The sequence below is a fragment of the Pleurodeles waltl genome, chromosome 9 (assembly GCF_031143425.1).
Source record: "Pleurodeles waltl isolate 20211129_DDA chromosome 9, aPleWal1.hap1.20221129, whole genome shotgun sequence".
NCBI classification, from domain to species: domain Eukaryota; kingdom Metazoa; phylum Chordata; class Amphibia; order Caudata; family Salamandridae; genus Pleurodeles; species Pleurodeles waltl.
Window position 1 is genome coordinate 571,157,750 of NC_090448.1, and position 27,334 is coordinate 571,185,083.

At 47.4% G+C, this 27,334-nt stretch overlaps 1 protein-coding gene across 2 annotated transcripts in view; it reads right to left on the reverse strand.

The window, feature by feature from the left end:
- The window catches only part of LOC138259674 (cytochrome P450 2C15-like), a 376,589-nt gene extending 353,985 nt beyond the window's left edge, over positions 1 to 22,604 (reverse strand). The window contains exon 1 of one of the 2 annotated variants that reach the window (XM_069207547.1): positions 22,354 to 22,604. In XM_069207547.1, coding sequence (XP_069063648.1) covers positions 22,354 to 22,471 — 118 coding nt within the window. In that variant the 5' untranslated portion in view covers positions 22,472 to 22,604. The remainder of the gene's footprint in view (positions 1 to 22,353) is intronic. The other variant, XM_069207546.1, reaches the window with a different exon arrangement.
- Between the last annotated feature and the right edge of the window lie 4,730 nt (positions 22,605 to 27,334).

The window sequence follows — 27,334 nt, forward strand, 5'->3', positions numbered from 1 at the left end:
AACTTAGGTGCACTTTGCACCCACTTTTCAGGGTCTTGGGGTGGGCTATTTTTCTAACCCTCACTGTTTTCTTACAGTCCCAGCGACCCTCTACAAGCTCACATAGGTTTGGGGTCCATTCGTAGTTCGCATTCCACTTCTTTTGGTATTGTGTACATATATCTTGTGTATATTTGCTATCCTCATACTGATGGTACTCACTGAGATACTTTTGGCATATTGTCATAAAAATAAAGTACCTTTATTTTTAGTATATCTGTGTATTGTGTTTTCTTATGATATTGTGCATATGACACCAGTGGTATAGTGGGAGCTTTGCATGTCTCCTAGTTCAGCCTAAGCTGCTCTGCTAAGCTACCATTTTCTATCAGCCTAAGCTGCTAGACACCTTTTCTACACTAATAAGGGATACCTGGACCTGGTGCAGAGTGTAAGTACCCCTTTGTACTCACTACAAACCAGGCCAGCCTCCTACACTCACCTATACACACACTCAATCAAACATATATTTACTCATTTACACATTCACTCACCCATGGAGACATTCACTCACCAATACACACACTCATGACCTCACCTACTCATCTGTACATGTACTCATGAACTCAATCACCCATACACCACTCATGCACTCAATCACTGACCAATACATACACTCATATACTCAATCACCCATACATACATACACACTTGCACTCACTCATTGATCCAAACACACACTCATACAGTTTATCTTCTTTTTTATCCATGAAAGGCGGTTCTAAGAAGAAGAATTTTGTTTTTCTGGAACTCTTTTTTTTTTTTTTTTACATTTTATTACATTTTGCTGTTTTTTTTCCAAGAATAAAATAGCAAGTGAAAAAACTGATTTCCATCAGCAACTGAAACTGCAACCTTTAACTGAAAAAAGAATAATTCAGTACTGATGACCTTCCTCAGTCTGCCGCATGGACTTTTCTTCTGCTATTAGCACCTTTTGGCACTGTGGCCAAAATCTGCCAGACTTCTTTAAGTCGGCTGCTTTGTTTGTAAGCTTTTCCTGTATGGCAGCAGGGATAGGGTCGCCAGTTACTACCATTGGAGCTTGAGACGTACTGTGCTCACCTTCACTCTGTTCTCACTTGACCCTTGCTAGATGCCTACTGTGGTACATTTTCAGATGGTAAAGCATGCTGGTGGTTCCACATGAATACTTCTTCGAAGGGTCCCTTGATAACATTTTGTCACAAAGGCTGCACTGGACCAATTTTGCAACACTTTTGTTTTCTCCTGAGGGTATGGTAAAGAACCCCCATGCAATTGATTTTTTGGTGCAGCGGGTTCATCTTCTGGTGAACAGGCTTCATGGTGGTGTGCACCTTCATCTCCAGTACCAACAGATGCATTTTATATTTTGAAGACAAAACTGAAAAAACAAAATTAAATAAAAATGTTGATTTATCTGAAGCTCCAAAACAACTCCCTGGACAGAGCGCTGCCGGTAAAAAGAAAAGAAAAGTGGGTATGGTCTTCGTGTTCAAGAGACACTCTCTTGCTCAATCAAATCACTTCATTCCATAGTCATGTGAGCTCCGCAAATATCAACGTCAACGTAAAGGGGAAAAATGTAATTAAAATGTTTTGTACATTATATTTGAGCACTAATATTTCTATATTTAACTTTTCATAGTAAACTACTAAGTTCAAGTAGTAATTGTAATATCTCTATTCATGCTATTTATAATTTGTCCAAAATACGCAAAGTCTGTGAGTAATCGACAAAAGTGTAACATACGTATTACTATATTTTGCAACGTATTCGTGATTAAGGAAAAAAGGAAAAAAATTAAATGCATACTAAAATATATACCTTCCTAATAATTCTATTTTGTGATCAATGTTATGGGGGATCTTCTTTAAATTTGGCGTGGCCAGTCTATGGCATTTTAACTGTTACCGCCTCACTAGGTACTGATCTCAGGTGGGGCAACATGTTTGCAAGTGGATTATGTTTTAAAATCACCTCCTGCTGGTGTTCCTTGCCTCTATCTATATCCTTAAAGCAATAAAAATGTGAAGATAGCTCCCATGATAAATGTTCGTTCTGACAGATATCAGAGTTCTATTAGAACTTTTGCCTCTATCATAAGATTATGCAAAGGTTAGTATGTCTGCTGAAAAGAACATGTACCATACAGATCACAAAGTGGATATAACATAAAAAATATAACATAAAAATATCAGTTTATTGCTGCTTTTGTCAGAGATATTCTTTTGTTTTTCCCACTCTTTATTATCCTAATGTTGCAAAGACGGTTCACTTGGATAGAAATCAATTCTTAATATTAAACAGAACCTTCAACCATGGTGTTACATTTTCAATTCTGAGCTTGTGCTGCTGCAGACCAAGCACTCCTACACAATACTGCCTACCAGTATGGATAACCTATGACTCCTATACCTTGTTGTCCTCTTTCTTACGTAACATTTCCGATATAAACATTTACACACATAGGATTGATTGTCTCTGTGCTCTGACACCCTACCTTACAATAATACAAGTGATGCTATGAATTTAGGAAATATGAATGTAATAAAATACATCTGAGAAAGAGTAGTCATGGACGCTTCAGTAAAAGGGCGGTAGTGAGGGAATCTATAGAGAGGGGGTCAGGGGCACCTACAATCATTGTCACACTGGGTGCCAGCAGCACTAAAGGGTGTAATAGGGTGTGCTGAGGTATCTCTCGGAACTCACAATTTGTACATACGCAGACAAAAACTGAACCACACACGCTACCTCTCTCTCTGTTATTGCACAAAATAAAATGTTTTCTCTCATTTAGTACACCTACGAATACGCATTACTTTCCATTTCTACTGCCTATTAAGCTGCTCCCATGCACCTTATTTGTTGTATAATTGATTTTAACATCATAGCCAGCGTGATTTGCTGCAAAATCTTAAGCTAATACCTCTGGAGTCACACTTACTAAACTACATCCCTGTGTACAAAATACAACTCACTAGATACAATCTTTACAGTGGTTTATCATATTGAAATTACATTACTTTTTGTTAAAGCCTTAGAAGTTCACCCTGAAAAACCATAGGTTACAAAGATAACATAGGGGGTTATTACAACTTTGGAGGAGGTGTTAATCCGTCCCAAAAGTGACGGTAAAGTGACGGATATACCACCAGCCGTATTACGAGTTCCATAGGATATAATGGACTCGTAATACGGCTGGTGGTATATCCGTCACTTTACCGTCACTTTTGGGACGGATTAACACCTCCTCCAAAGTTGTAATAACCCCCATAGTTAGGAAATAGAATTATAAAAACCTACGAAAACCTAAAAAAATACACTGAAAAAAACAAAGGTTACAAGAACGTTATAGTTAGGTTCACATTTAATTCATGCAAAACCAAAGAAAGTCAGCAGTTATAGTTACCTGAGCTAACTATAACTTGCCCCCCTGCAATGTACTGCTTATGACCTCACATACTACATTACTACATTGTGTGTTTTTTCTTGCTATTCACGTCATAGTCAACATTTGGTTATTATTTTATTGTAAACACATTTTGAGGTATTTCTAAAATGTTATTATTTGATACAGAATAACTCTGACTACACATTCTATCCTTGTCATAAATGTAGTACTATACTGTTTCGAATTTCACACCGCCTCTTTTAAGGTAGGCCTTGACTGCTCAACCAAGCTTCTCATGTCCACTGCAGACCAAGTATGCCATGTTCTGATTATTAAGGAGCATCTGCAATCACTCATTTGGTATTAATCGGTTTTTAGGGGACTGAAATGCCATAGGTGAAAGGCTTGATGCCATCTATACCTCACTTGCAAAGAACGTGTAAATTGTGTAAAAGGTAAAAGACACCAAAGTCAGAATATTCCATAGTGCCCAAGAATGTATTATGCAAGTTTTCGAGGACTGCACAGATTAGCTACTCGATTAGGCTCATTCTTTGTATTCTGGGAACTTTGTATTTTAAAATGGGATAAACAGGACTACAAATCCCAGAATGCGAAGAAACATATCGCTTGATAGGCCACCCACTACAGAGCTCTGGCAATGCAGTTAAGTATTTCCAATGCAACATGGCTGCCACGTGCCTCTGTATCACCTCTAGCACCTAAATCTAATACTGGCTTTTATGCCAAAAAATTTAATGATCACGTTTTAGGCTTCTGATTAAATCTAAGTGGGCATCACACCAATCTAAAAGCTACAAAAAATGGAAAGCTTCGGATAAATCTCTTAAAAATGTTTTTTTAGCAATTCTTCTCATAGTCTTAAAACAGATGGGGGCTTCACAATACACAGGGCTCTCAAGTTTTCTAGTTCCATGCATAAATCATCCAGTCAAGGCATTCTCTTTGCAATCTTAGGCTCACATTACGAGTTGGCCTTTACAGGATTACAGGTTGTATACGATAAAAATCGAGACCAAGGTGTTTGATATTCATCATGCAATAATTATCAGCCATCACAAGTATTTGGGTAAACGTTGATTTTAATGCTTCTACACCAAAATCAGTATGTTACAGTTAATACCTGGCATTTTCTCCTGATACATATTGGCAGGTTTGACTTGCCAATATTTATCACAAACTCATGATTCCAATATGTGGAGTAACAGGAGTTACAGCACATATTGCAATTAATTGGACTCCTTCTAACACAGGCCTTGAATTTGTACTTCTGATTTTCCCATTAATAAAATAAAAACTAAAAGTCCCAGAATACAAAGAAAATTCTGGGCTGGATGACATACTCAGAAGACGTAATTTTTAACATTCATATTTATTTGTTTTTATGAAACTGTGTTTTTATTTTATGGTTTTTTAAGCTAAAACAATAAAGGGGTTGGATTGGACTCACGTAATCGACCCAGGAAATGTAGGAGCTCTATTCACACAAAAAGAACTTATCTATAGGTGTAAGAGTAAGTTTAATACAAAACTTTGCAGGGTTGAGGAAAGAATACTGCTTTGGATGTAGTGTTCTAAACTCAACAGCTTCTGGGCATCTTGTTCCAAAACTAGTGTATGTTGCAGCTTGTTAGAAATGTGGTCTGTGTTTGGCAGTCAGGATACCAACTGTTCAAGCAGGACCCTCACTCTAGTCAGGGTAAAGGAGAATCACCCTCAGTTAACCCCCGCTCACCCACTTGGTATCTTGGCACAGCAGGCAGGCTTAACTTCAGAAGCAATGTGTAAAGTATTTGTACCAACCCACACAGTAACTCAGTGGACACACTACAAAATAACATAACACAGGTTTAGAAAAATAGGTAATATTTATCTAAACAAAATAAGACCAAAACAACAAAAATCCAACATACGCAAATAAAGTTATGAATTTAAAAAGCAAAAAGAGACTTAAATCCTTTAGAAAACAGTGATAATACACTGTTAGCGTGCAAAAGTACCTGGGTAGCGTCAAAATAACACCGCGCGGGCGAGTGTGTGTCGGAAAAGGTGAGACCGTGCGTCATTCCTCCCCTGGTCAGGTCGGCGTGCGTTGTTTTTTCTCTCCCGCAAGAGAGTGCTGCGTCGATCCGGACAGGCACCTCAGGTCCGTGCAGGCTTTACGTTGTTTTTCCGCACCCAGCGATATGTGCGTCAAAACTCCTGTCGCACAGTATCACAAAACCGCGCTGGGTGCGGTTGCGAAGTTATCAGCCTCCGTTAGCAGGTGTTGCACGTCGTTTCTCCAGCCGCGTTGCGTTGATCTTCAGCCGCGAAGCAGGTGTAGCATATATTTCAGCCACGAAGCCGGCAGCGTGTCGTTTCTCAGCTGCATCTCGGAAGGTGCATCGAACATTTCCCCACACGGCGGTCTGTGCGTGGATTTTCAGTCTTGGTCTGCCAACTTCAACTTCAAGGGCCCAGGAACTGGTTAGGGCACCACTTGGCAGGGCAGGAGCCTCAGCAGAGAGTTCAGGTGCTGGCAGGGGAAGTCTTTGATGGCCCTGAGACTTCAACAACAGGAGGCAGGCTCAGTTCAAGCCCTTGGAGATTCTTCACAAGCAGGAATGCACAACAAAGTCCAGACTTTGTCCCACTTTCACAGGCAGAAGCAGCAACTGCAGGATGGCTTCCACAAAGCACAGTCACATTCATGGCTGCACTTCTCCTCAGCTTTTCTCCTTGGCAGAGGTTCTTCTCGGTTCCAGAAGTGATCTAATTTTCAGGGGTTTGGGTCCTCTTCTTATACCAATTTCTGCCTTTAAGGTACGCCTACTTCAAAGCAAACTCTCTCTTGTTTGTGAAATCCTGCCTTGCCCAGGCCAGGCCCCAGACACACACCAAATGGTTGGAGACAGCATTGTGTGAGGGCAGGCACAGCCCTTTCAGGTGTAAGTGACCACTCCTCCTCTCCCTCCTAGCACAGATGGCTCATCAGGATATTCAGGCTACACCACAGCTCCCTTTGTGTCACTGTCTAGAGAGAGGTGCAAACAGCCCAACTGTCAAACTAACCCAGACAGGGAATCCACAGGCAGACCCACAGAATGGGTTAAGCAAGAAAATGCCTACCTTCTAAAAGTGACATTTTTAAACATACAATCTCAAAACCAACTTTACTAAAAGATTGTGAGTTCAGAGACCCCAAACTCCCCATCCCTAGTTGCTCCCAAAGGGAATCTACGATTTAATCATATTTAAAGGCAGCCCCCATGTTAACCAATGAGAGAGATAGGCCTTGCAACAGTGAAAAATGACTTTGGCAGTATTTCACTATCAGGACATATAGAACACATTAGTATATGGGGGTGATTCTGACCCTGGCGGTCGGTGATAAAGCGGCGGCCAACCCGCCAACAGGCTGGCGGTCCGAAAAATGGAATTCTGACCCTGGCGGGAACCGCCAACAGAGACCGCCAACTTAACACTCCGACCGCCACGGCGGGACAAACAAACAGTGCGGCGGTCACCGCCAACAGGCAGGCGGCAGACAATGTACCGCCCACCCTATCACAACTCACCAATCCGCCACCTTTTCCGGGGCGGGAGCACCGCCGATAAAAACACGGCGGAAACAGACTACGAACGGGAAAACGCTCACCTCTACGCACTCCACGAGGACGGAGGACAGCATGGAACCCGAATTGAACATCATACCTGCTCTCGTCTACCTGCTCATCTACCCCGAGTACGAACTCCGCCGCAGACGTCAACGGTGAGTACTGCACCTAAGACACACGGGAGGGGGGGAGGAGGAAAGGTTACGGGCACACACATATGCGACCCCCACCCCCCCCCCCCAAGATGTACACACCAATGCAGAGCAACAAGTCACAGTGACACCACCCAAACACCCGTAAAAAATACAATCACATAACCAAATTGAGAATAAATATTTATGAACAAAATAGTCTCAGAAAAGTATTATCATCCATCAAAACGTTCTTCTGATAAACAAATTATTTACACAGCAGTGGATAACTGAAGCAAGTAGTCCTGCACATCTTACGAATCCATCATGTCCGTGGGCCAAAGTGTAGCGAAACAAGGGCAAAGCCCACACAGGAGACCTGAGTCCTTTGGAGAGAACACTGCAGGGGCATCTGGTGACAAAACTACAGGCACCTCAGGGGGAAGGGAAGGGGGGGGCACCACAGCCACATGAGTCCACGACGCCAGATCCACGAGGGGCCCACCATGGCCACTGTGCCATCCTGGGGAGTGCAAAGCCACAGTCTCTCAAGTCTCTACAGTGGGTGGCTTGCCCACTGTGCCATCCTGGGGAGTGCAAAGCCACAGTCTCTCAAGTCTCTACAGTGGGTGGGTTGCCCACTGTGCCATCCTGGGGAGTGCAAAGCCACAGTCTCTCAAGTCTCTACAGTGGGTGGCTTGCCCACTGTGCCATCCTGGGGAGTGCAAAGCCACAGTCCATCAGGTGGATAAATGTCCCCACTGGACAAGGAGGATGCATGGTGGGCACAGTGAACCCTGAACAGTGCCTGACAGGAAGGGCCCAGCGGAGCGGTGCTTGAGATGGCGGGGCCCAGCGGAGCGGTGCTTGAGACGGCGGGGCCCAGCGGAGCGGTGCTTGACAGGAAGGGCCCAGCGGAGCGGTGCTTGAGACGGCGGGGCCCAGCGGAGCGGTGCTTGAGACGGCGGGGCCCAGCGGAGCGGTGCTTGAGTCGGCGGGGCCCAGCGGAGCGGTGCTTGACAGGAAGGGCCCAGCGGAGCGGTGCCTGACAGGAAGGGCACCAGCGGAGCGGTGCTTGAGACGGTGGGGCCCAGCGGAGCGGTGCTTGACAGGAAGGGCCCAGCGGAGCGGTGCCTGACAGGAAGGGCCCAGCGGAGCGGTGCTTGAGACGGCGGGGCCCTGTTCAGCGGTGCTCTTCTGCACGGCGGGGCCCTCTTCAGCGGTGCTTGTCTTCACGGCAGGGCCCTCTTCAGCGGTGCTTGTCTTCACGGCGGGGCCCTCTTCAGCGGTGCTTGTCTTCACGGCGGGGCCCTCTTCAGCGGTGCTCTTCTGCACGGCGGGCCATCTTCAGCGGTGCTTGTCTTCACGGCGGGGCCCTCTTCAGCGGTGCTCTTCTGCACGGCGGGGCCCTGTTCAGCGGTGCTTGTCTTCACGGCGGGGCCCTCTTCAGCGGTGCTTGTCTTCACGGCGGGGCCCTCTTCAGCGGTGCTCTTCTGCACGGCGGGCCCTGTTCAGCGGTGCTCTTCCAGTCAGTGTAGGGAGTCAGACCTGGCCTGGACAACCTGCTCACTCGCCCTCCGAACGTGCAGTGTCAGGCCCCTTCGGAGACGGAGTCCTGGGCCCTTTGGTGTCGTCCCTTGCAGCCGGGATGGGGAGTGTGGGGCCCTCCTGCTCCGCGCTCCTGCTGGCTGGCCTCTCCGCCCTGCTGCCCTTCCGCTCCTTAGATGGGGCTCTCGGGCCCTTGCCTCCCCTGGCTGTTGTGGCAGGTGAAGTGGCCTGAGTCACCTCCTTGGGGGCAGCCGTCTCAGTCCGCTCACGGCGGCCCTTCACTTTCCGGGTCCTCTTGCCTGGGGGGGGGCTGCCAGTCCCCTTGCTGCTCAGTGAAGTGTCACTGCCGCCAAAGGGTGGACTCCATATTCCATGCACCACTTGTACCTTGGAAGCTGGGCTGGTGGTGGCTGAGGTGCCTTTGGGACTTTTCCCAGATGGAGGGGGTGGGTCAGGGGAGGGAAAGAGGTCAACATTTGTGAGGTAATATTTCTTTGGACCAGGGTAAAGGGTAGGAGTAGTGGAGATAGAAGTGGAGGAAGAGGATGTGGTTGTAGGAGAGTCAGGTGTGCTGTCCTTGGGTGCAGGTGACTGAGACGTAGGCTGTCGTGAGGTGGTTGGCTGTTGTTTGGGTGTCTGCCTGCGTTTATGTGTCTTGGAAGAGGGGGTGACAGACACAGTGGGAGAGCACACAGGGGACGTGTACATGGCAGTGGGGGTGGTGACTGCACGTGTGAGGACTGTAGTGGAGGGTGTGCTGGTGATGGAAGAACTGGCCGATGTTGGTGTGCATGCAGGTGTGAGTGTAGACGTCACAGGGAGGGAGGAGGGAGACGAGGAGGAGGGGGACACAGAGGTGGCAGTGACTGTTGGTATGTCTGCAACTGGGTGTTGCTTGGGTGAATGCTTGTGTGTTCTGTGGTGCTTATGTTTGGATGAGCTGGCCTTGGGTGTTGAGGTGTGTGCAGGCTGGTCAGATGGTGTGGATGGGATAGGCTGAGGAACAGGAGACAGAGAAAGGCTGGAGGCAGTTAGAAGAGGGAGACTGGAGACAGGGACAATTGCTGCCGTCAGTGCTGAGGCCAGAGAAGTGAAAGCTCGTTGATGGGCAGCCTGACCCGAATGAATGCCCTCCAGGTAGGCATTGCTCTGTTGCACCTCCCTTTGCACCCCCTGGATGGCATTCAAAAGGGTAGTCTGCCCAACAATGAGCGTCCTCACGAGGTCAATGAGCTCCGCACTGAGGGCAGCAGGGGTAACAGAGGCAGGGGCTGAGGTGCCTGGGGCGAAGGAGACGCGCGCCTTCCTGGGCGAACGGGCACGGAGCGAAGACTGAGGGGCTGCTGAGAGGGCGGTGCTGGTGCGCTGGGTGGCGGCTGTACCTGTTGTTGCTGGGGGCACAGATGTTGCCGCCCCCGCTAGGGAGCTCCCAAACGAGGATGTGTCCATGGCGCTGGTGTCTCCACCGGCCCCCGTTGTGGTGCTCCCCTCGCCCTCCGGATCACTGGTGCCCTCGGTGTCTGTGTCAGTGCCCACCGGGGCCTGGTGACCTGCAGCTCCCTCGTGCTCCGACGCCAATTCTCCTCCGCCTGATGATGCTAATGCACAAGAAACAAAGAATAAGGGTGGGGGGAGAAAGAAAACAAAGTTGAGTGCATGCCTTGTCAATAGCCTTGGCGGAGAGGACAGACACAGGTGCCTCATGCACTAAGCCGCGAACTTGGGGTACACTACTCTGTACTTCTGACTAGGCCAACAGGTCTAGGGACAACAGACGCGCTCATGGGTGATGTTGGACCATGGATAGCTGCACTTGGCACCCTACAGAGGTGGTGGGCGGGGGCACAGGGCCATGTCTAAGGGAGGGGACTACACTACAGAAAGCGCCCTGGCCTACTGTCACCCACAGCCCTCCTCCCCCACCCAGACGCCTCCACTGCGCGTATAGACAGGAGAATGTGCTGATACTCACCCCCTTGTGTCTGCTGTGATGTCCTCAAGCACCCATCCAAATCAGGGTAGGCCACCGCCAGGATCCGGGACATCAGGGGGGTCAGGGTACGACTGGCACCCCTCCTAGGTCGGGAGGCCATCCCCAGCAGTGACTCGGCGGTCTTTCGGGTTCCGCGGCGGATGTCCTCCCACCTCTTCTGACAGTGGGTGCCCCGTCTGGTGTAGACCCCCAGGGCCCGGACTTCCTTGGCGATGGCACGCCAAATATCGATTTTCTGATGGGCGCTCACCTGTTTGACATGTACAGGGTGGGAAAGAGAAAACGTCACATTTCTGCATGTTTGGAGTACATGCCCCCCCCTCCCCACCCTTGCCATGTGGCCCATACTCTCATCAGTCGTGCGTTGCATTCCTCATTTTCTCCCCACCCCACCAACTGACAGCCACCCCACTCCACACAGGCATTACCCATTCAATGTGCACTCAGTGTACTCACCTGTTGGTCTGGAGGACCGTAGAGTAGCGCATACTGGGGGAGGACCCCGTCCACGAGTTTCTCCAACTCTTCAGACGTGAAGGCAGGGGCCCTTTCCCCAGTCGCAGCAGCCATTGTCACTTCCAGACCGAGTTCACAGCAGCACTTGCAGTATAGGTCCTCTCCTGTGGATGATCAGGTCTCGAGTGATTAATCAGATAGAAAATGGCGGTCACGCCCGCGGCGGTGCGTACTGCGGCGGTGCGTACCGCGACCGCCGGCGCACATCGTCATTGGCTCCTGAATCCCATAGGGTTCAATGTTAACCAATGCGACTTCGTACAGCGGTCTTCGACCGCCTACCGCCACGGTGTGCCACGCCAGCGCATTGACCTCACATCCCATTGTCCCAGTTTAGAGGTCAGGCAGCCGCCATTTCAAGGGCCCACATGGCTTAAATTCTACGGCGTCACACAGGCCTAGGCCTTGCATTTGCACACATACAAACATAGCAGTCAAAACATTTTCGTGTACTGTGCAAGCTGTGTTGTACGTACCTATGAGTTGATTGACTCAGTGCTCCATGTTGTCCTTCCTAGGCACCGTCCGCAGGGACTTGCGAGGAGAAGGAGGAATCCTCCCGTGTACCGGCCGCTGGTTGACCTGTCGACAATGGAAGAACGCCATATAATACTCCGTTACCGACTTGACCGAGCCACTATACATGACCTGTGTGCCCAGCTGGAGCCAGACCTGATGTCACCCATCCGCCAACCCACAGGAATTCCCCCTCTAGTGCAGGTTCTATCAGTCCTCCATTTCTTTGCAAGTGGCTCATTCCAGACAACAGTGGCCATGTCATCTGGAATGTCTCAGCCTATGTTTTCAAAGAATCTGTCCAGAGTGTTGTCTGCCCTGATGAAACTCATGAGGAGCTACATCATATTCCCAGAAGAGGCTGATTTGGCCACAGTGAAGGGTGATTTCTATGCCCTTGGACATATCCCCAACATCATTGGTGCCATTGATGGGACCCATGTGGCATTAGTACCCCCAAATGACGATGAACAGGTGTACAGAAATCGGAAAAATTACCATTCTATGAATGTGCAGGTTGTCTGTTTGGCAGACCAGTACATCTCCCATGTAAATGCCAAGTTCCCTGGGTCAGTGCATGACGCGTATGTTATGCGTAATAGCAGCGTCCCCTATGTGATGGAACAGCTACAGAGACAGCGTGTGTGGCTAATCAGTGACTCTGGTTACCCCAACCTGCCGTGGCTATTGACCCCAGTGAGGAATCCCAGGACCAGGGCAGAGGAACGGTACAATGAGGCCCATGGGCGTACTAGGAGGGTCATTGAAAGGACCTTCGGCCTCCTGAAGGCCAGGTTTAGGTGCCTGCATATGACAGGTGGATCCCTAATGTACTCACCAAAGAAGGTGTGCCACATCATCGTGGCCTGCTGTATGCTTCACAACCTGGCTTTGCGATGCCAGGTGCCTTTCCTGCAGGAGGATGGTCCAGATGGTGGTGTCGTAGAAGCCGTGGAGCCTGTGGAGAGTGAAGAGGAGGAAGACGACGGTGAGGAAACAGACAACAGGGAAGCTGTCATAAAACAGTATTTTCAGTAGCACACAGGTAAGATTCAGCCACGCCATTTCCCAGTTACTTAGAGCCTCATGCATCTCAACTTTATGTATTTCCCCCCAGCTCTTTTAAATAACATATTCTTTTTCCCTTCCCTTCTCAGTGCTTAATGACTCATAGCCCGACTTCTGCTTGGTTTGGCCATGTACTACAGCGTATTGACATTGGTATGTTGTCATCACTAACTGACATCACATATTGTGAACTGTTATGTGTTGTACGATTTTTTGAGAATACAGCATGACTCCAAACGGTTTCCTGTGCAATAATTGTTTTATTTTGTGTGCTCAGATAATGGTACATTATATGATGACGGTGATGGGTGGGGGTGGAGTGATGTCCATGGCAGAGTCCAGTTCTCAGTCTGACAGGTCTATTGTCCATATGCCTGTGGAAGGACGGAGCAGGGGCTGTTTGAGTTTGGACAGGGTGGCAATGTGGGACAGTGGGATGACTTCTGGGGGTATCTCATGCTGGCGGTGGTCTTGGCATGCTACTCTGGTTTTTTTTGGGGTCTTAGGCTCCTCTTGCGGGGTGGTTGTTCTTCAGCAGGAGGTGGGGTTCTTGTGGCCTGTCGTTGTGTGTGGGCCTCCTGTCCACTAGCGCCAGCGGAGGTGGTAGGCTGTTCCTGGCTAGTGACAGTGGCCCTGTGTGGTGCCACATGGTCCCGCAACGTGTCTTCTATCCTGTTGAGGGCCTGGACCATGCTCCCCATGGCGGTAGCGATGGTGGTGAGTTGGTTGCTGAACCCCATGTAGCGTTCTTCCTGCTGTGCCTGTATCTCGGTGAACCTGGCCAGTACCGTCGCCATCGTCTCTTGGGAGTGGTGGTATGCTCCCATGATGGTAGTGAGGGCCTCTTGGTGAGGCCCCCCTGTCGCACGGCAGCCCTCCGAGTTGCCCTGTTTGCCTGGGCCTCTGTCCCCTGGACGGTGTGCCCACTACCACTGCCCCCAGGTCCCTGTTGTTGTTGGGGTGTTGGGTTAGCCTGGGTGCCCTGTAGTGGCAGACACACCGCTGCTTGACCTGTCCTAGAGACAGAGGCATGGGCCCGCTGGGTGGGAGCTGTGCTGTTGTTCCCAGGGGGGTTTGGGTCTGCTGTGGCCTGTGTCTGTGTTTGGGGAACCTACTGCCCAGAGGTCCCCGATGGTCCGGGCTGGTCATCAGGTTCCAGGTCGCCAGAGCTGCTGTCCTCACTGGGGGCCTGTTCCGGGGGTGGGATGGACATTTGAGGACCCTCCTGAACGGTGTGTTGGCGTTCGGGTCCTGCATGGGGTGAGAGAGTATGGTTATTGTTTCTGTGTGTGAAAAAGCGTGCGAATTATGGGTGCCCTTGTCCCCCAGTGCAGGCATTCCCTTGTGGGTGGTGTTGTGAGGGTGGTTTGTGGGGGGGATGGGTATGTGCAGTGGTCATGCTTAGGTAATGGGTGTCCAATGTTTGTGGTGGCATGCAAGGGTTGGTGAGGGGTTGGGTGGGTTGTGCTAGGGATACATTCTCAGGGATGATGTGTGATGGTGGGTTGGGGGTGAGGGTGGGGGTGTGGGTTGGCATGCTGGTGGGGTGGGGGGGATGAAGTATATGAGATAGGACTTACCAGAGTCCATTCCTCCGTGTACTCCAGCGAGGCCCTCAGGATGCAGGATGTTTAATACTTCTTGCTCCCATGATGTGAATTCTGGTGGGGTGGGTGGGGGTCCTCCGCCAGTCTTCTGCACCGCGATGTTGTGTTGCGACACCATCGAGCGCACCTTCCCCCGTAGGTCGTTCCATCGTTTGCGGATGTCGTCCCTATTTCTGGGATGCTGTCCCACCGCGTTGACCCTGTCCACGATCCGCTGCCATAGCTCCGCCTTCCTTGCTATGGTGGTGTGCTGCACCTGCGAGCCGAAGAGCTGGGGTTCCACTCTTAGGATTTCCTCCACCATCACCCTGAGTTCTTGGTCCGTGAAGCGTGGGTGTCTTTGTGGTGCCATGGGGTGGTGTGGATGAGGTGTGGGGTGGTGTATGTGGTGATGAGTGTGTTGGTGTGTGGTGCTTTGTGCTACTATGTGGTGTGTGTGATGTTGTAGTGTGCCTCTGTGTGTCTGGCTCTCTATTCTCTGATGTGTCTCTCTCTCCTTCGTCTCGGATTTTTGGTCGTAGGGTTTTGTGGGTGATGTGGGTGTGTGTTTTATATTGTATTGGATGTGTGGGAGTGTTGTTTGTATGTGTATCAGGTGTGTGTATTTCAAATTGTCCAATGTGGTAGTGTTTTGTAAAGGTGTGGGTATTTTGACCGCGGCGGTGTGTACCGCCAATAGACTACCGCGTTTGAAAGACCGCCGCGTGGATTTGTGGATCGTAATGGCATGGGCGTATTTCTGTTGGCGTGGCGGTGGAGGTTTGGTCATCTCCAGTTTATCGCGGGCCGCTGATGTGGCGGACTGCAATGGCGGTCGGATTTTTGGAGGTTTGGCAGTTGTGGGTCAGAATGACCGTGGCGGCTGACCGCGGCCGCGGCGGTATTGTGGCGGTCTTCTGACCGGCGGTAAGCGGCTTTTACCGCCGAGGTCAGAATGACCCCCTATGTCCTACCTTAAATCTACACTGCACCCTGCCCATAGGGCTACCTACGGCCTACCTTATGGGTGTCTTATATGTAAGAAAAGGGAAGGTTTAGGCCTGGCAAGTCGGTACACTTGCCAAGTCGAATTGGCAGTTTAGAACTGCACACACAGACACTGCAGGAAGACCATTTTTCTACTGTATTTCAATCTGCGAATAATCCTAATGATGGAGGGGAGGTACGTGGCCTCCCATGTTCGGCTACTCTAATTCCATTTAAGAGCGGCATTTTATTTGAGGCACACGAGGTCAGTGCAGCAATAACTAAAATGAAATTAAGGAAAGCCCCTGGCCCCGATGGGATACCGGTGGACCTATTTAAATCTTTACCTGATCTGTGGGTTCCATTAATCACAAATGTTCTGAACAATGCTATTCAAAGTACTATCCCCTCCTCATGGTTAATGGCAATAATCGTCCCGATCTTCAAAAAGGGTAATAGGCTTGACACTTTTTGCTATAGACCTATCTCTTTAATAGACTCCACGGCAAAGATATTGGGGAGTGTCATTCTGTCCCGGCTCGAGGATTGGGTTGCAGGGACAAACATTTTATCGCCAATTTAATATGGGTTTAGGCCTGGATTAGGCAAAGTGGATCAGGCCCTAAATTTACATCTTATCCTCAGTAAATATGTTATTGCCAAAAGGAAACCTATCCACTTAGCATTTATAGACCTGTCCAGTGCATTTGATATGGTGAACAGAGCAAAACTGTGGGACATAATGGATACAATGGGGATTGAGCAGGATTTGCTGGATTTGAACAAACGTTTATACTCTGACCTCTCTATTTTAATTCAGTTTGGACAACATGGTGAAAGGTCTCATCCCCTTGCTTCCAATCGAGGTGTTAGACAGGGCTGCACACTGGCACCTTTTCTGTTTCTACTGTACATAAACGGCTTGTATAACTGTTTGGTCCAAAATGGTAAGGATTTCCCCAGGATGAGTTTTAGACAATTGCCAATTTTATTATATGCCGATGATGCTGTTTTAATTGCCCGCACGGCCAATAGTCTACAGACCCTCCTGGACCTTTTTTTAACACATACACGAGAGCTTGATTTGAAAGTCAATTTTTAAAAATCACACGTTATGACCTGCGGTCCCAAAACCACTCGCACCAAATGTTTTAGAATGGGGGGGAACACCTTGACAAAGGTAAAAGACTTTTGCTACCTAGGTCTGTATCTAAGTTCCACTTTGTCTTGGAAATTCCATTTGAATTTTAAGTTCCAACAACTGGCAAGAAATGTTGAGGCAATCTTTCGTTTTGCCTGCAGATTAGGGCATAGACCGGTCCACCAGATCATCACGCTCTACAACTCCAAATGTGTTTCGGCAGCAATATATGGGGGTGGCCTTTGGGGATATATCAGTCCAAGCATTCTACAGCTTGCAGAGAACAAATTCCTTCATCGGTTACTTATGGTACCTAAGAACATAGCAAACATTTTATGCCATGAGGAACTTGGAATCCGCTACATTACAGATTTGATAGATATTGCCCCACTTTTGCTATGGATAAAAGTATGGTCAAACCCGGCGGCTACTTTAACACACGATTGCGTAAAAGACTGTATTTCATTAACAAACTGTAACAAAATTCCATGGTTAAATTTTGTTCACAATGGCTTCCGAAACTTGGACTTGGAGTATATGTATTTTAAACCAGAGCTCCTGCCAGCCAATGCGAAAGAAATTGTTAAACTTCGACATAAGGAGCATGTTATGAATCTTAGATACCAAGTGGCAGAGAAATTGAGTCCTTTTAATTCATACATACAAATTCTATCATCAGACTTGTTAGAACCTTATTTTGTTTGGTTCCCAACCCCTTCTTTATACTGTTTACTTTTTAGATTTAATATGAGCCATTTTAGAGTGGCGTTCCCGATAAAATGCGTGTGGGAAAAAACACTACCGCCATGCCCTTGTGATAATTTTTCAAAACAAAGTACTTGCCATTTTATTTTATTCTGTAAACTTTACTCAGTTCCCAGGAAATCCTTTCTATTACCCATTTTGCGTAACTTGCACACTTCTTCCTACAAAGACGGATTGACTGGCATTCAAAGCCTCTCATCTAAACAAATGTGCATTTCTATTCTTAGTTTTATTAAATCTGCTATCACCATTAGAAACCGATATGAACTGGTAATGTGACCATTTATTAAGAGAAACTAGGCATTGTCTTATTACTATATTGTCCTATTATTATATATGCTTTTATAAGTATTTATTATCTTATACTGTTTTAGTAAGCTTGGGCGGTAAACTTAGATTTAATAGATTTGCTTTTGACGTATACAATAAGTACTGTATTTTATGATGACTTTTATGTATGCATGTGCACTTTTATGGCAAAACGCCGAATAAAGTTATTTTGACTGACTGACTGACACTGCAGTGGCAGGTCTGAGTCATGTTTACATGGCTACTAATGTGGGTGGCACAACCAGTGCTGCAGGCCCACTGGTAACATTTGATTTACAGGCCCTGGGCATCTCTAGTGCACTGTACTAGGGACTTACCAGTAAAGAAAATATGACAATCATGGAAAGCCAATTACACATATATTCTACATAAGCACTTGCACTTTAGCACTGGATAGCAGTGGTAAAGTGCCCAGAGTAACAATAACAGCACACATCAACAACCTGGGAAACAGGCACAAAATTAGGGGTGGTCATGCCACGGTTGTCAAGTCTAACACAGCTTCACTCACCCACCCCTAAAAAGAGAGCAACATGGAATCCTCCCACCTGGAGTTCTTCAGACTCTAGACCACAGTCTCAGTGACAAACTAGATCACTAGAAGTGGCATTCTAGAGGTGGATTTTTGAGGGAGGAAGGCAAAAACTGGACATAGGTAATATATATCATATTCAATGAAAAAAACAAAGGTTACAGGGAGTTCTGAATGTACTTCTACAAAACCATAGAAATTCAGCAATTATAGTGAGAGTTCTTTTAAGTATCTACAACTCCTCCCCCAATGTAACTGTAACTCAAGACCTTGCCATGCACAGTTTATTATCAATAATTTTATTGAAAATGTTGCAGTGATGATATTAAAGATGCCACAAAAGATTTCATCAACTATATATTATGTGGCGTATTTAGCTGTGCATGGCGAAGGCGTGAGTTATAGTTACCTTGGGGCGCGAATTATAGTTACTTAAAAGAACTCTAACTATAACAGCTGAATTTCTATAGTTTTGTACGAGTAAATTCAGAACCTAACTATAACGTCCCTGTAACCTTTGTTTTGTTGGTGAATTTCTATGTTTAACGTAAAGTAATTTTAATTACTATACGTTATTCTAACCTACGTCCTTTGGCCGTGCGCAGCAGGGGTTGGTCGCAAAGCCTCGCCTGCAACCAGGCCTTGCAGCCAAGCCCTTATAACCACCCAACCCCAGGTCATGCACGTCCTTTGGCCGTGGGTAGCACAGGTTGGCCACAGGGCCTGTCTCTGTCTCTGTCAGTGGGTCTGTGCGTCGGTGCCTGAGTGGGTCTGAAAGTGGTTGTGTGGGTGAATGAGTGTCTGAGTTGGTGTGTGAGTGAATGAAAATCTAATTTTTCCATAATCGCGAATCATTCATGAAAACGGGCAACTTTTTGCAAAAATCACGCATGGAAACACAAAATTATTTCAAACTCAAAATTTGCCCCAAAAACACACCTATATCACACCCCTGGGGTCAGGGGACCTTCACCTTGACCCCTTACACCACTTTCAATTTTGAATTCACCCCCGGGTGCCATGTCCCATGAAATAAAATGGCAGCCGCAACTTTCTAGTCAAGTTGCGGTGAGCCAATTGCAACACTTCTTTTTGCATGTGTATTTGCGAAAAAGTTGCGAATTTCATGAATTATTTGTGAAATATTTGCAAAGTCCTCGCAGACACAGATATACCATTTTTTCCCCTTTAATATCTCGAAAACTACTAAAAGGATTTACACCAAATTAGCGAAAGCGAGAACTGCATACCGAAAGCTAGATTTCTGCCAAATCTGGTGTAATTCTGTCCAGGAGTTCAGGCTGTAGACATGTCTAAAGGTCCAATGGGAATTAACCTGGGAAACACAACTTTTTTCACATCCTCTTTTTCTCTGCCTTCGCTTGACGGATCACCCCGAAACGTTCTGTGCACAACAAGAATCACTGCACCACATTTTTGGAAACTTTTGTGAACATTTGTCAACGGTGCCCAAGATATAGGCAAGTCAAAAACACTTTTTTCTATGGAAACATGGTCCTAACTTTAACTACCTAGTACCGACCGCCACTAGGTGATATATAAATACATATATATCATATAAATATATATGATACATATTTAGAGAAAAAGCAAAGGATAACTTGACGCTATAGTCAGGTGAAAATATGTGAGGTCATAAACAGTGCATGGTAAGGGTTTAAGTTTTTTCAGTGAACTTTAGATGTTGTCTTAAAGCAGAAGTAAGCTATTATTATCATACCTAGCTATAAAGAAACTTTAACCTTTGTTTTTCTATGAGAATTTCTAGCTTTTATTTTTTAAGTGATATTTTATTACCACACGTAACTATGGCAACTCTTGCAACTGACCACCACCCCAATGATCATGGCATTTGGCAGAGTGTAGTTTGGGGTTGGCTGCAGGCAGGGCTTTAAGTGGGATTAAAAAACTGTGAGTCTCTCAAATTGGTGAGGAAATGTAATTAAGGGTGTGGCCTAAAAACAAGTAAAGGAAAAACCTATTCTTACCATAGTGTGCCAGCCGGCTGGTATTTTGCTGCTTCTTTCTGTTGCTGCATTCAGATTATCTAATACAAGTAATATTACACCTACAACAAGCCAGGACTATTGACTTTGTCAATGGTTGTTAGTTGTATAAGATAAATAAATAAGCTACAGCTTCTTTGTATAAAATATTTAAAATGCTTCAGTTTTGAAATAAGACTGGGAAAGAACTGTAACAAGTCTATTTGAAGTTACCTCAAAGGCAGTGAAGGGTTGTACTGCTGTCAATTTAAGATTTTTTTTTCACCCAGAGAGTGAGGGCAAAAATGGAGAGCCCGACAGAGACCTGTCTCAGCACCTGCTTTTTAGGGTCGAGCTGCGTTGCATGGGCTTGCGCATGCGTTTCGCTTGCGAGACGCTTTAGGAGTTAGATAAGGGCTCGGAGCCCCGTCCACGTCACACCAGTGTCTTTCATTGGTTTGTGGGTTTGCCTGTTAAAATCTGCTTGCTTTCATTAGTGGAAGGCACGCATAGGTCATGCCTTTTCCGGTGGTTAGCCCTCCTCAAGCGCAGCGACCAAGTACTGAGAACATGCGAAGGTTGCTGTTTTCCATCAGATTTGTGGACTACTTTTTATCTTTTGTTTGCAGAGTGATCTCGCTTGGCAGAAGTCCAGCGCTTTGCATAACATCGACTTTGTTAAATAGTTAATATCACTTTTGCCGGTTATGTAGATAATTGCACTTTTGCCGATAGGTTTCTTTTTTCGAGTGAACTGTAGCAGCGGGATTGCGCAGTTTTTTCTTTCAATGTGGCAAGAAAAATCCAGTTGGGAGTTTACAACTGCTAATAGCTGTTACTTGGAGAAATGCGAGACCCTAGTGCATTGCAAATGCATGTTAGAACTGCCAGGGCTGACCACCAGCAGGACCCTCCCACTTAAAGCCTTGGCTGCTGGGATTCATCCCAGCCCTTTGCTCCATTGGGTCTCTTGTGCAAGCACAGGAGTCCAGCAGGATTGTGGCAACCCCCACAAAATGTTTTTTTTTTTTTGTTTACATTTGGCCCTGGGGGCACAAGTCTGGGAACTCCCAACACAAGGTCCAGGGGGTCAGCATACTTCTACCATCCCACGTTACAACTTATTTATTTATGCTTTTTAAATGGCTGCCGATCAGAGAGCAAGCTCCCAGCACCTTGCTCTCAAGGAGGTAAGACGACAGACATGAAAAAGGCCCCCCATCCAGCCAATCAGACTGCTTTATTATTTTAAGCTTCATGCTTGCGGGACTCTCACAAGCCCAACTGTCCAGATATATCTACATTTTAGCCTTAAGTTCTCAAAAACTTCTGAACGGATTGACACCAAATCATAAAAAGACACACTTTCTGGGTAAAGATCTGGCTTTCTGCCAAATTTGGTGTAATTCTATTCAGCCATTTGGACTTTTGCGCTATTGAAAAATCACTATTTTAATTGCATGGGGAAAATGCATTTTGGAACCTTCCCTTTTTTCGCAACCCCTCTTCGATGGAGCACCCTGAAGCCTCCAAGGAAGGAGTCTAGATGGATGGGGCTTTGTTTCCTGAAAATGTTTAAATCTGACTTTGTACGTGTGTCTTTATATATGTATGTTACGTATATACATCTACACACATACAGTCAGATAAATATTTTATGAAACAACACTGCTTTCCAAAGAAGCAGTTCGATAAATCAATGTGTGGCGAGGGTCAGTGTGTGTTTTTTCTGTGTTGACTATGTGTGGCGAGGGTCAATGTGTGTTTTTCCTGTGCTGACTACTAGCGTGTTCTGCAGCTGTAGCAAGGGGGTGGAGGGCTCTGGCAGGACAAACAGAAATGGGACACGGTCCCCATCTGATCCCCTCTACAGCCGTAACTAGCTGTGGGCACAAGCTCTCTCACCCTCTGTTTACATGCAGATCCTCTGAAAATGTATATGATGTTTAGTAGTTCAGACCTCTCAAATTTCACAAATTCACGTGTAACTCACCCTAACCAAGTGTTTTTCCTTTCAGTATGGGATTTGTACCCTGTTTGTCCAAACAAAAAAAAACACAATTAACTTGGGAAACTTGAAAACTCTGGTCAATCCCACCCTTCGTCTCAATTCACTAACGACAAATAAAAATCCTATCCCAAGAGCCCGCCTGAGACACTAACCTTTTATGCATGAAAATAGAAAAAAGGATCACCTGCAACAAGGCCTGGATTAAGGTCTTTCCACGGAGCTGCAAGATGTTTCCGACCAGTGGCAAGGCAATGGGGCCAGGGGGCAGATGAAGATGCTGCCTCTTTAGCTTCTGCCGCCATGCCAGCATGCACGTTAAACCAAAAAGAAGGAGTAGAGCTGCGGCTCCCCCCAGCAACTCCATTGCCTTGGAAAGATATGCGCGTGTTAGGTAAAGTCCACCTGACTGTACCAACATAAAAACTACGGCACTTCAGCAGACGAGAAACAAACACACCAGGAAGAAATATGGCCAAACTAAGCTGTACCGACACAACAACGACCTCTGCATACAAAATTGAACAGTCCATTGGTTGGTCTTTATTGTAACGCCCCTACCGTTTTCCCAATACACCGCATTAATTTTGCTATTATCTGTTTTTTACACTCTACCTTGGCAGGGCAAGGCCAAGTAAGCAAGAATACGGTAAAGTACGGGCTTTGAGGGTGAGTCGGTTGTGTGTTAGGTGTCACTCCGATAATTTTTTTTTTGCTACGTTTAAAATGTATTTGTAACCGTAACTCTGCTTTTGAAAGCATGTTGTCAATGCATACATGATTCTGGAGGATGTACATTAACAAACTGACCTTCCAATTATACAAGAAGCGTGTGGTTTTTACCCAGCATACTTTTTCATAGAGATTATTTGAACCTGTGACCTTTTAGTTACAAATAAAACTCTGTCGTATTTTTAATAGCTCTCTGATCTATCTAGGATTGGAAGAGTGATAAATAGCGGTCGAAGTGCATAAAACGTATGAGAACTTTGATCCTTAGCTCAATAGAGCCGGGACAGTGAGCATGGGGACGGGACTGTTGTAGGCTAATCTAGACCCTAAGGCCCTCATTATCACATTGGTGGTAAATCCCGCTTACCGCCACGCTGACTGCCGCCAACGTACCAACGCCACGGCAGACATCCATTCACCATATTATGACACACAGACACCAATCCATCACTATTCAGCCACATACACAATTCCGCCACATCAAAGGTCAGTGATAAAGTGGCAGTATCAAAACCCACACCGTTACACCAACAGAACAACGGCCACCACATTATGACCCACAAATCACCACAGCGGACATTCAATGGCGGTAAACCATTGGCGGTACATACCACCGCGCTAAAAATACACACACACACATACAAAACAACATTACATTGGTCAATTTAAATAACACACACCTGACACCCATACACACACCACACCCACACCGCTATAAAGCACACACCCACATCAGTCACAACCCTTTACCATTACAAACCATTGGCACAAGACTCACACCATGACCTCAGACAAGACCAGAGCCACACACCACCATCACCTATACACCACCGACACACCTTACATCACACACCCTACACACCCACACTACTCACACAACACCCATGGCACCACAAAGACACCCCAGATTCTCAGAAGAGGAGCTAAGGGTCATGGTGGAGGAAATCATCAGGTTAGAGCCACAGCTATTTGGAGCACAGGTGCAGCAGATATCCATTGCAAGGAAGATGGAGCTATGGTGGAGGATCGTGAGCAGGGTCAACGCCGTGGGACTGCACCCAAGAAGAAGGGATGATATCAGAAAGAGGTGGAATGACCTACGGGGGAAGGTGTGCTCCATTGCAGCAAGACACCAACCTGCAGTAAAAGAGGACTGGCGGCGGACCCCACCTCCTCCCCCAACCCTAACAACATGGGAGGAGCAAGTCTTGGCAATCATGCATCCTGAATGCCAGGCAGGAGTAGCAAGAGGACTGGACTATGGTAAGTCAACTCTCTATTACTATCACCCTCCTACCTGCATCCCATCACATACCCCCACCCTCACCCTTACTCCCATCACTCCACCACCTCCCACACACCCCACCATCACATCTCACCCATCCCGATGCCAAGCCCTGCATGCACCACCAATGCATGGACAACACTCACTTCCCTGCATGAACACCTATCACTAAAGCATGCACACCAGAGAGAATCAGCTTGCCCACCACATACCAACTCACACAAGTGAAAGCTGCGAGGGCGAATACAACCAAAGAGGGCAACCCACCAATGCACAATATGTCACACACAGAAACAATAACGCTGCATTAACATCCCCACAGGTACCTAAGCCAATGTCAGTGGAGAAGAGGTGCCAGCAATATCCAGTCCCCCCACAGAAGAGGCCCACAGTGATGACACCGACTCTGGTTGCCTGGATCTGGATGACCAACATGGACAGTCGGTTACCCAGCCACAGTCACACACCACCACAGAACCTCCCCCCTCAGGAAACACCACCACAGCACCCACCCAGAGTAGCCATACCTCTGTCCCCAAGACACGTCAATCAGCAGTGTGTCCACCACTACAGGGACCCCAGGCCACACATCATACCCAAGACAATCAGGGACCTGGGGTCAGTGGCAGTGGGCACACCGTTCAGGGGACAGAGGTACAGGACAACAGGGAACCTGGGAGGACTGCTGTGCGCCAGTGGGAGGACAGGCCCAGAGAACCGACTCTCCAGGAGGCACTCACCGATATCCTGGGAGCATACCAACATTCCCAGGATACGCTGGGCCAGATCCTGCCCAACGTGCAGGAGGGACTGTACCAGGGCATTAGGGAGGACTAGCAGGCCATTAACACCACCCTGGTCTCCATTGCAGGGATGCTTGCAGACATGGCCAACATTATGAGGGAGGCAGCCTCACAACAGCGGGTCCCTGCCACTAACCAGACATCTGAACTGCCTTCCATCTCCGTTGCTGCTAGTGGACAGGAGGCCCGCCACAGGACCAGCAGGCCACCAGCACCCCTCCACCTGCAGAAGGTGAACCACCCCTCAAACGTTCCCTGAGATCCAGGCAGAAGCCAGAGACTATTGCCAAGACCCCGGCCAGGAAATGAGACTCTCCTTATTGTTTCCCTTGTGTCCCACTCTGTCACCCTGTCCATCTTGAACTGCCTTTGCTCCCCTTCCTATGGCCCCTTGGACAATGCGTCTGTGCTACCAATAGACTGGAACTATACCCTGGACTTTCCTCCATCATCATCTCATCCCAATGCACTTGCCCCACTCCTCCTTAGCACTTCAATAAATACCCTTTGAAAAAATAAAAGTATGGATTATGTCAAATGATTTAAGTATGCATTTGTTTAACCAGGTTCAAACATTGCAATTCAACTGTAAAGTAGTGTTCACATAGGAAAGAGTTGTAGTTGGCTGCAGTGATCACACCAGGAGCGATAGTGGGGCACCAACATCTGCAAAATGAATTGCCAAAGGGTACAGTGAGTGGGCATAGAAGTGGGAAATAACAGCGAGCCAGTGACATAAACAAGAAAATGGCAATGAAAGATGAAGTACCACTGTCCTACCTGTGTGTCATTGTAAGTATTGTCAAATCACTGCAGTTCTGTTGTCCTCATCCTCTTCCTCCTCATCCTCACTGTCCACAGGGTCCACTGCTGCCACACGGCCACCTCCAGCCTACTCCTGCAGAAAAGGCACATGGTGTCTCAAGGCAAGGTTGTGCAACATACAGCATGCCACGATTATCTGGCAGACTTTCTTGGGTGGGTAGCACAGGGATCCACCTGTTAGATGGAGGCACCGAAACCTGGCCTTCAGGAGGCCAAAAATAAGTTCTATTATCCCTCTTGTATGCCCATGTGCCTCATTATAACATTCTTCTGCCGTTCTCCTGGCATTCCTCACAGGGGTCAGTAGCCATGATAGGATGGGGTAACCAGAGTCACCTGCAAATATCGAGGGACAACATTTAGCCACACACTATCCCATATGGCCCACACCACACCCATACACCAACATCCACAGGGTGGGAACCAAGGCTCACCTATTAGCCACAACCTGTGCCTCTGGAGTTGGGCCATCACATTTGAGATGCTGCTATTCCTAAGGGTAAAGGCAACATGCACAGACCCAGGATACTTAGCATTGACATGGGAGATGCACTGGTCCGCCAGGCACATCATCTGGACATTCATGGAATGAAAACTCTTTCGATTTCTGAACACCTGTTCATTTTGCCAGGGGGGACAAATGCAATATGTGTTCCATCAATTGGCCCAATGATGTTGGGGATATGTCCCATTGTATAGAAGTCAGCCTTCACTGTGGCCAAATCCTCCACCTGGTGGAAAACAATGTAGCTGCACATGTGTTTAATCAGGGCAGACAACACTCTGGTCTGCACTCTTGAGAACATTGGCTGTGATATTCCTGCTGCCAAGCCCACTGTCACTTGGAAAGAACCAGTTGTCAAGAATTGGAGCACAGATAGGACTTGCACAAGAGGGGGGATCCCAGTGGGGTGATGGATAGCAGATATCAGGTCAGGCTCCAGTTGGGCACACAGCTCTGTGATTGTGGTCCTGTCAAGTCTATATGTGAGGATAATGTGCCTGTCCTCCATTGTTGCCAAGTCTGTACACGGGGGTATATCTCCATCTCCTAATCAACCGCAGCGGCAGCAAACTATGAGGCAAAGAGTGAGGAGCCGGTCACAAACTACATCATATCCACACCAGTACAATGCATAATGTTAATTTTTAATGTATAAGTGTCATTTGTCCTGTATGTCCAATTGTGAACTGTGAAGCAGTTATAATCCAGGGCCTGCTCCCCCCTGAAATGGCGTCCGCCTGTCCTGTGTGGAGGGACAGGTGGAAGTGAGGTAATTCCCCCCGACTGCTGTGCAACGTCTCATTGGATAACATTGCCCCTATGGGGTACAGTGGCCAATGGTGATGTACGCCGGCGGTGACAGTATGCACCGCCGCGGACGTGACCGCCATTTTCTAACTGATCACTCACTTGTTACCTGACCTTCAACAGGAGAGGACCTGCACTGTATGTGCTGCTGTGATCTGTGTCTGGAACCTACCATGGCCCGTGTGACTGGGGAAAGGGCCCCTGCCTTCAC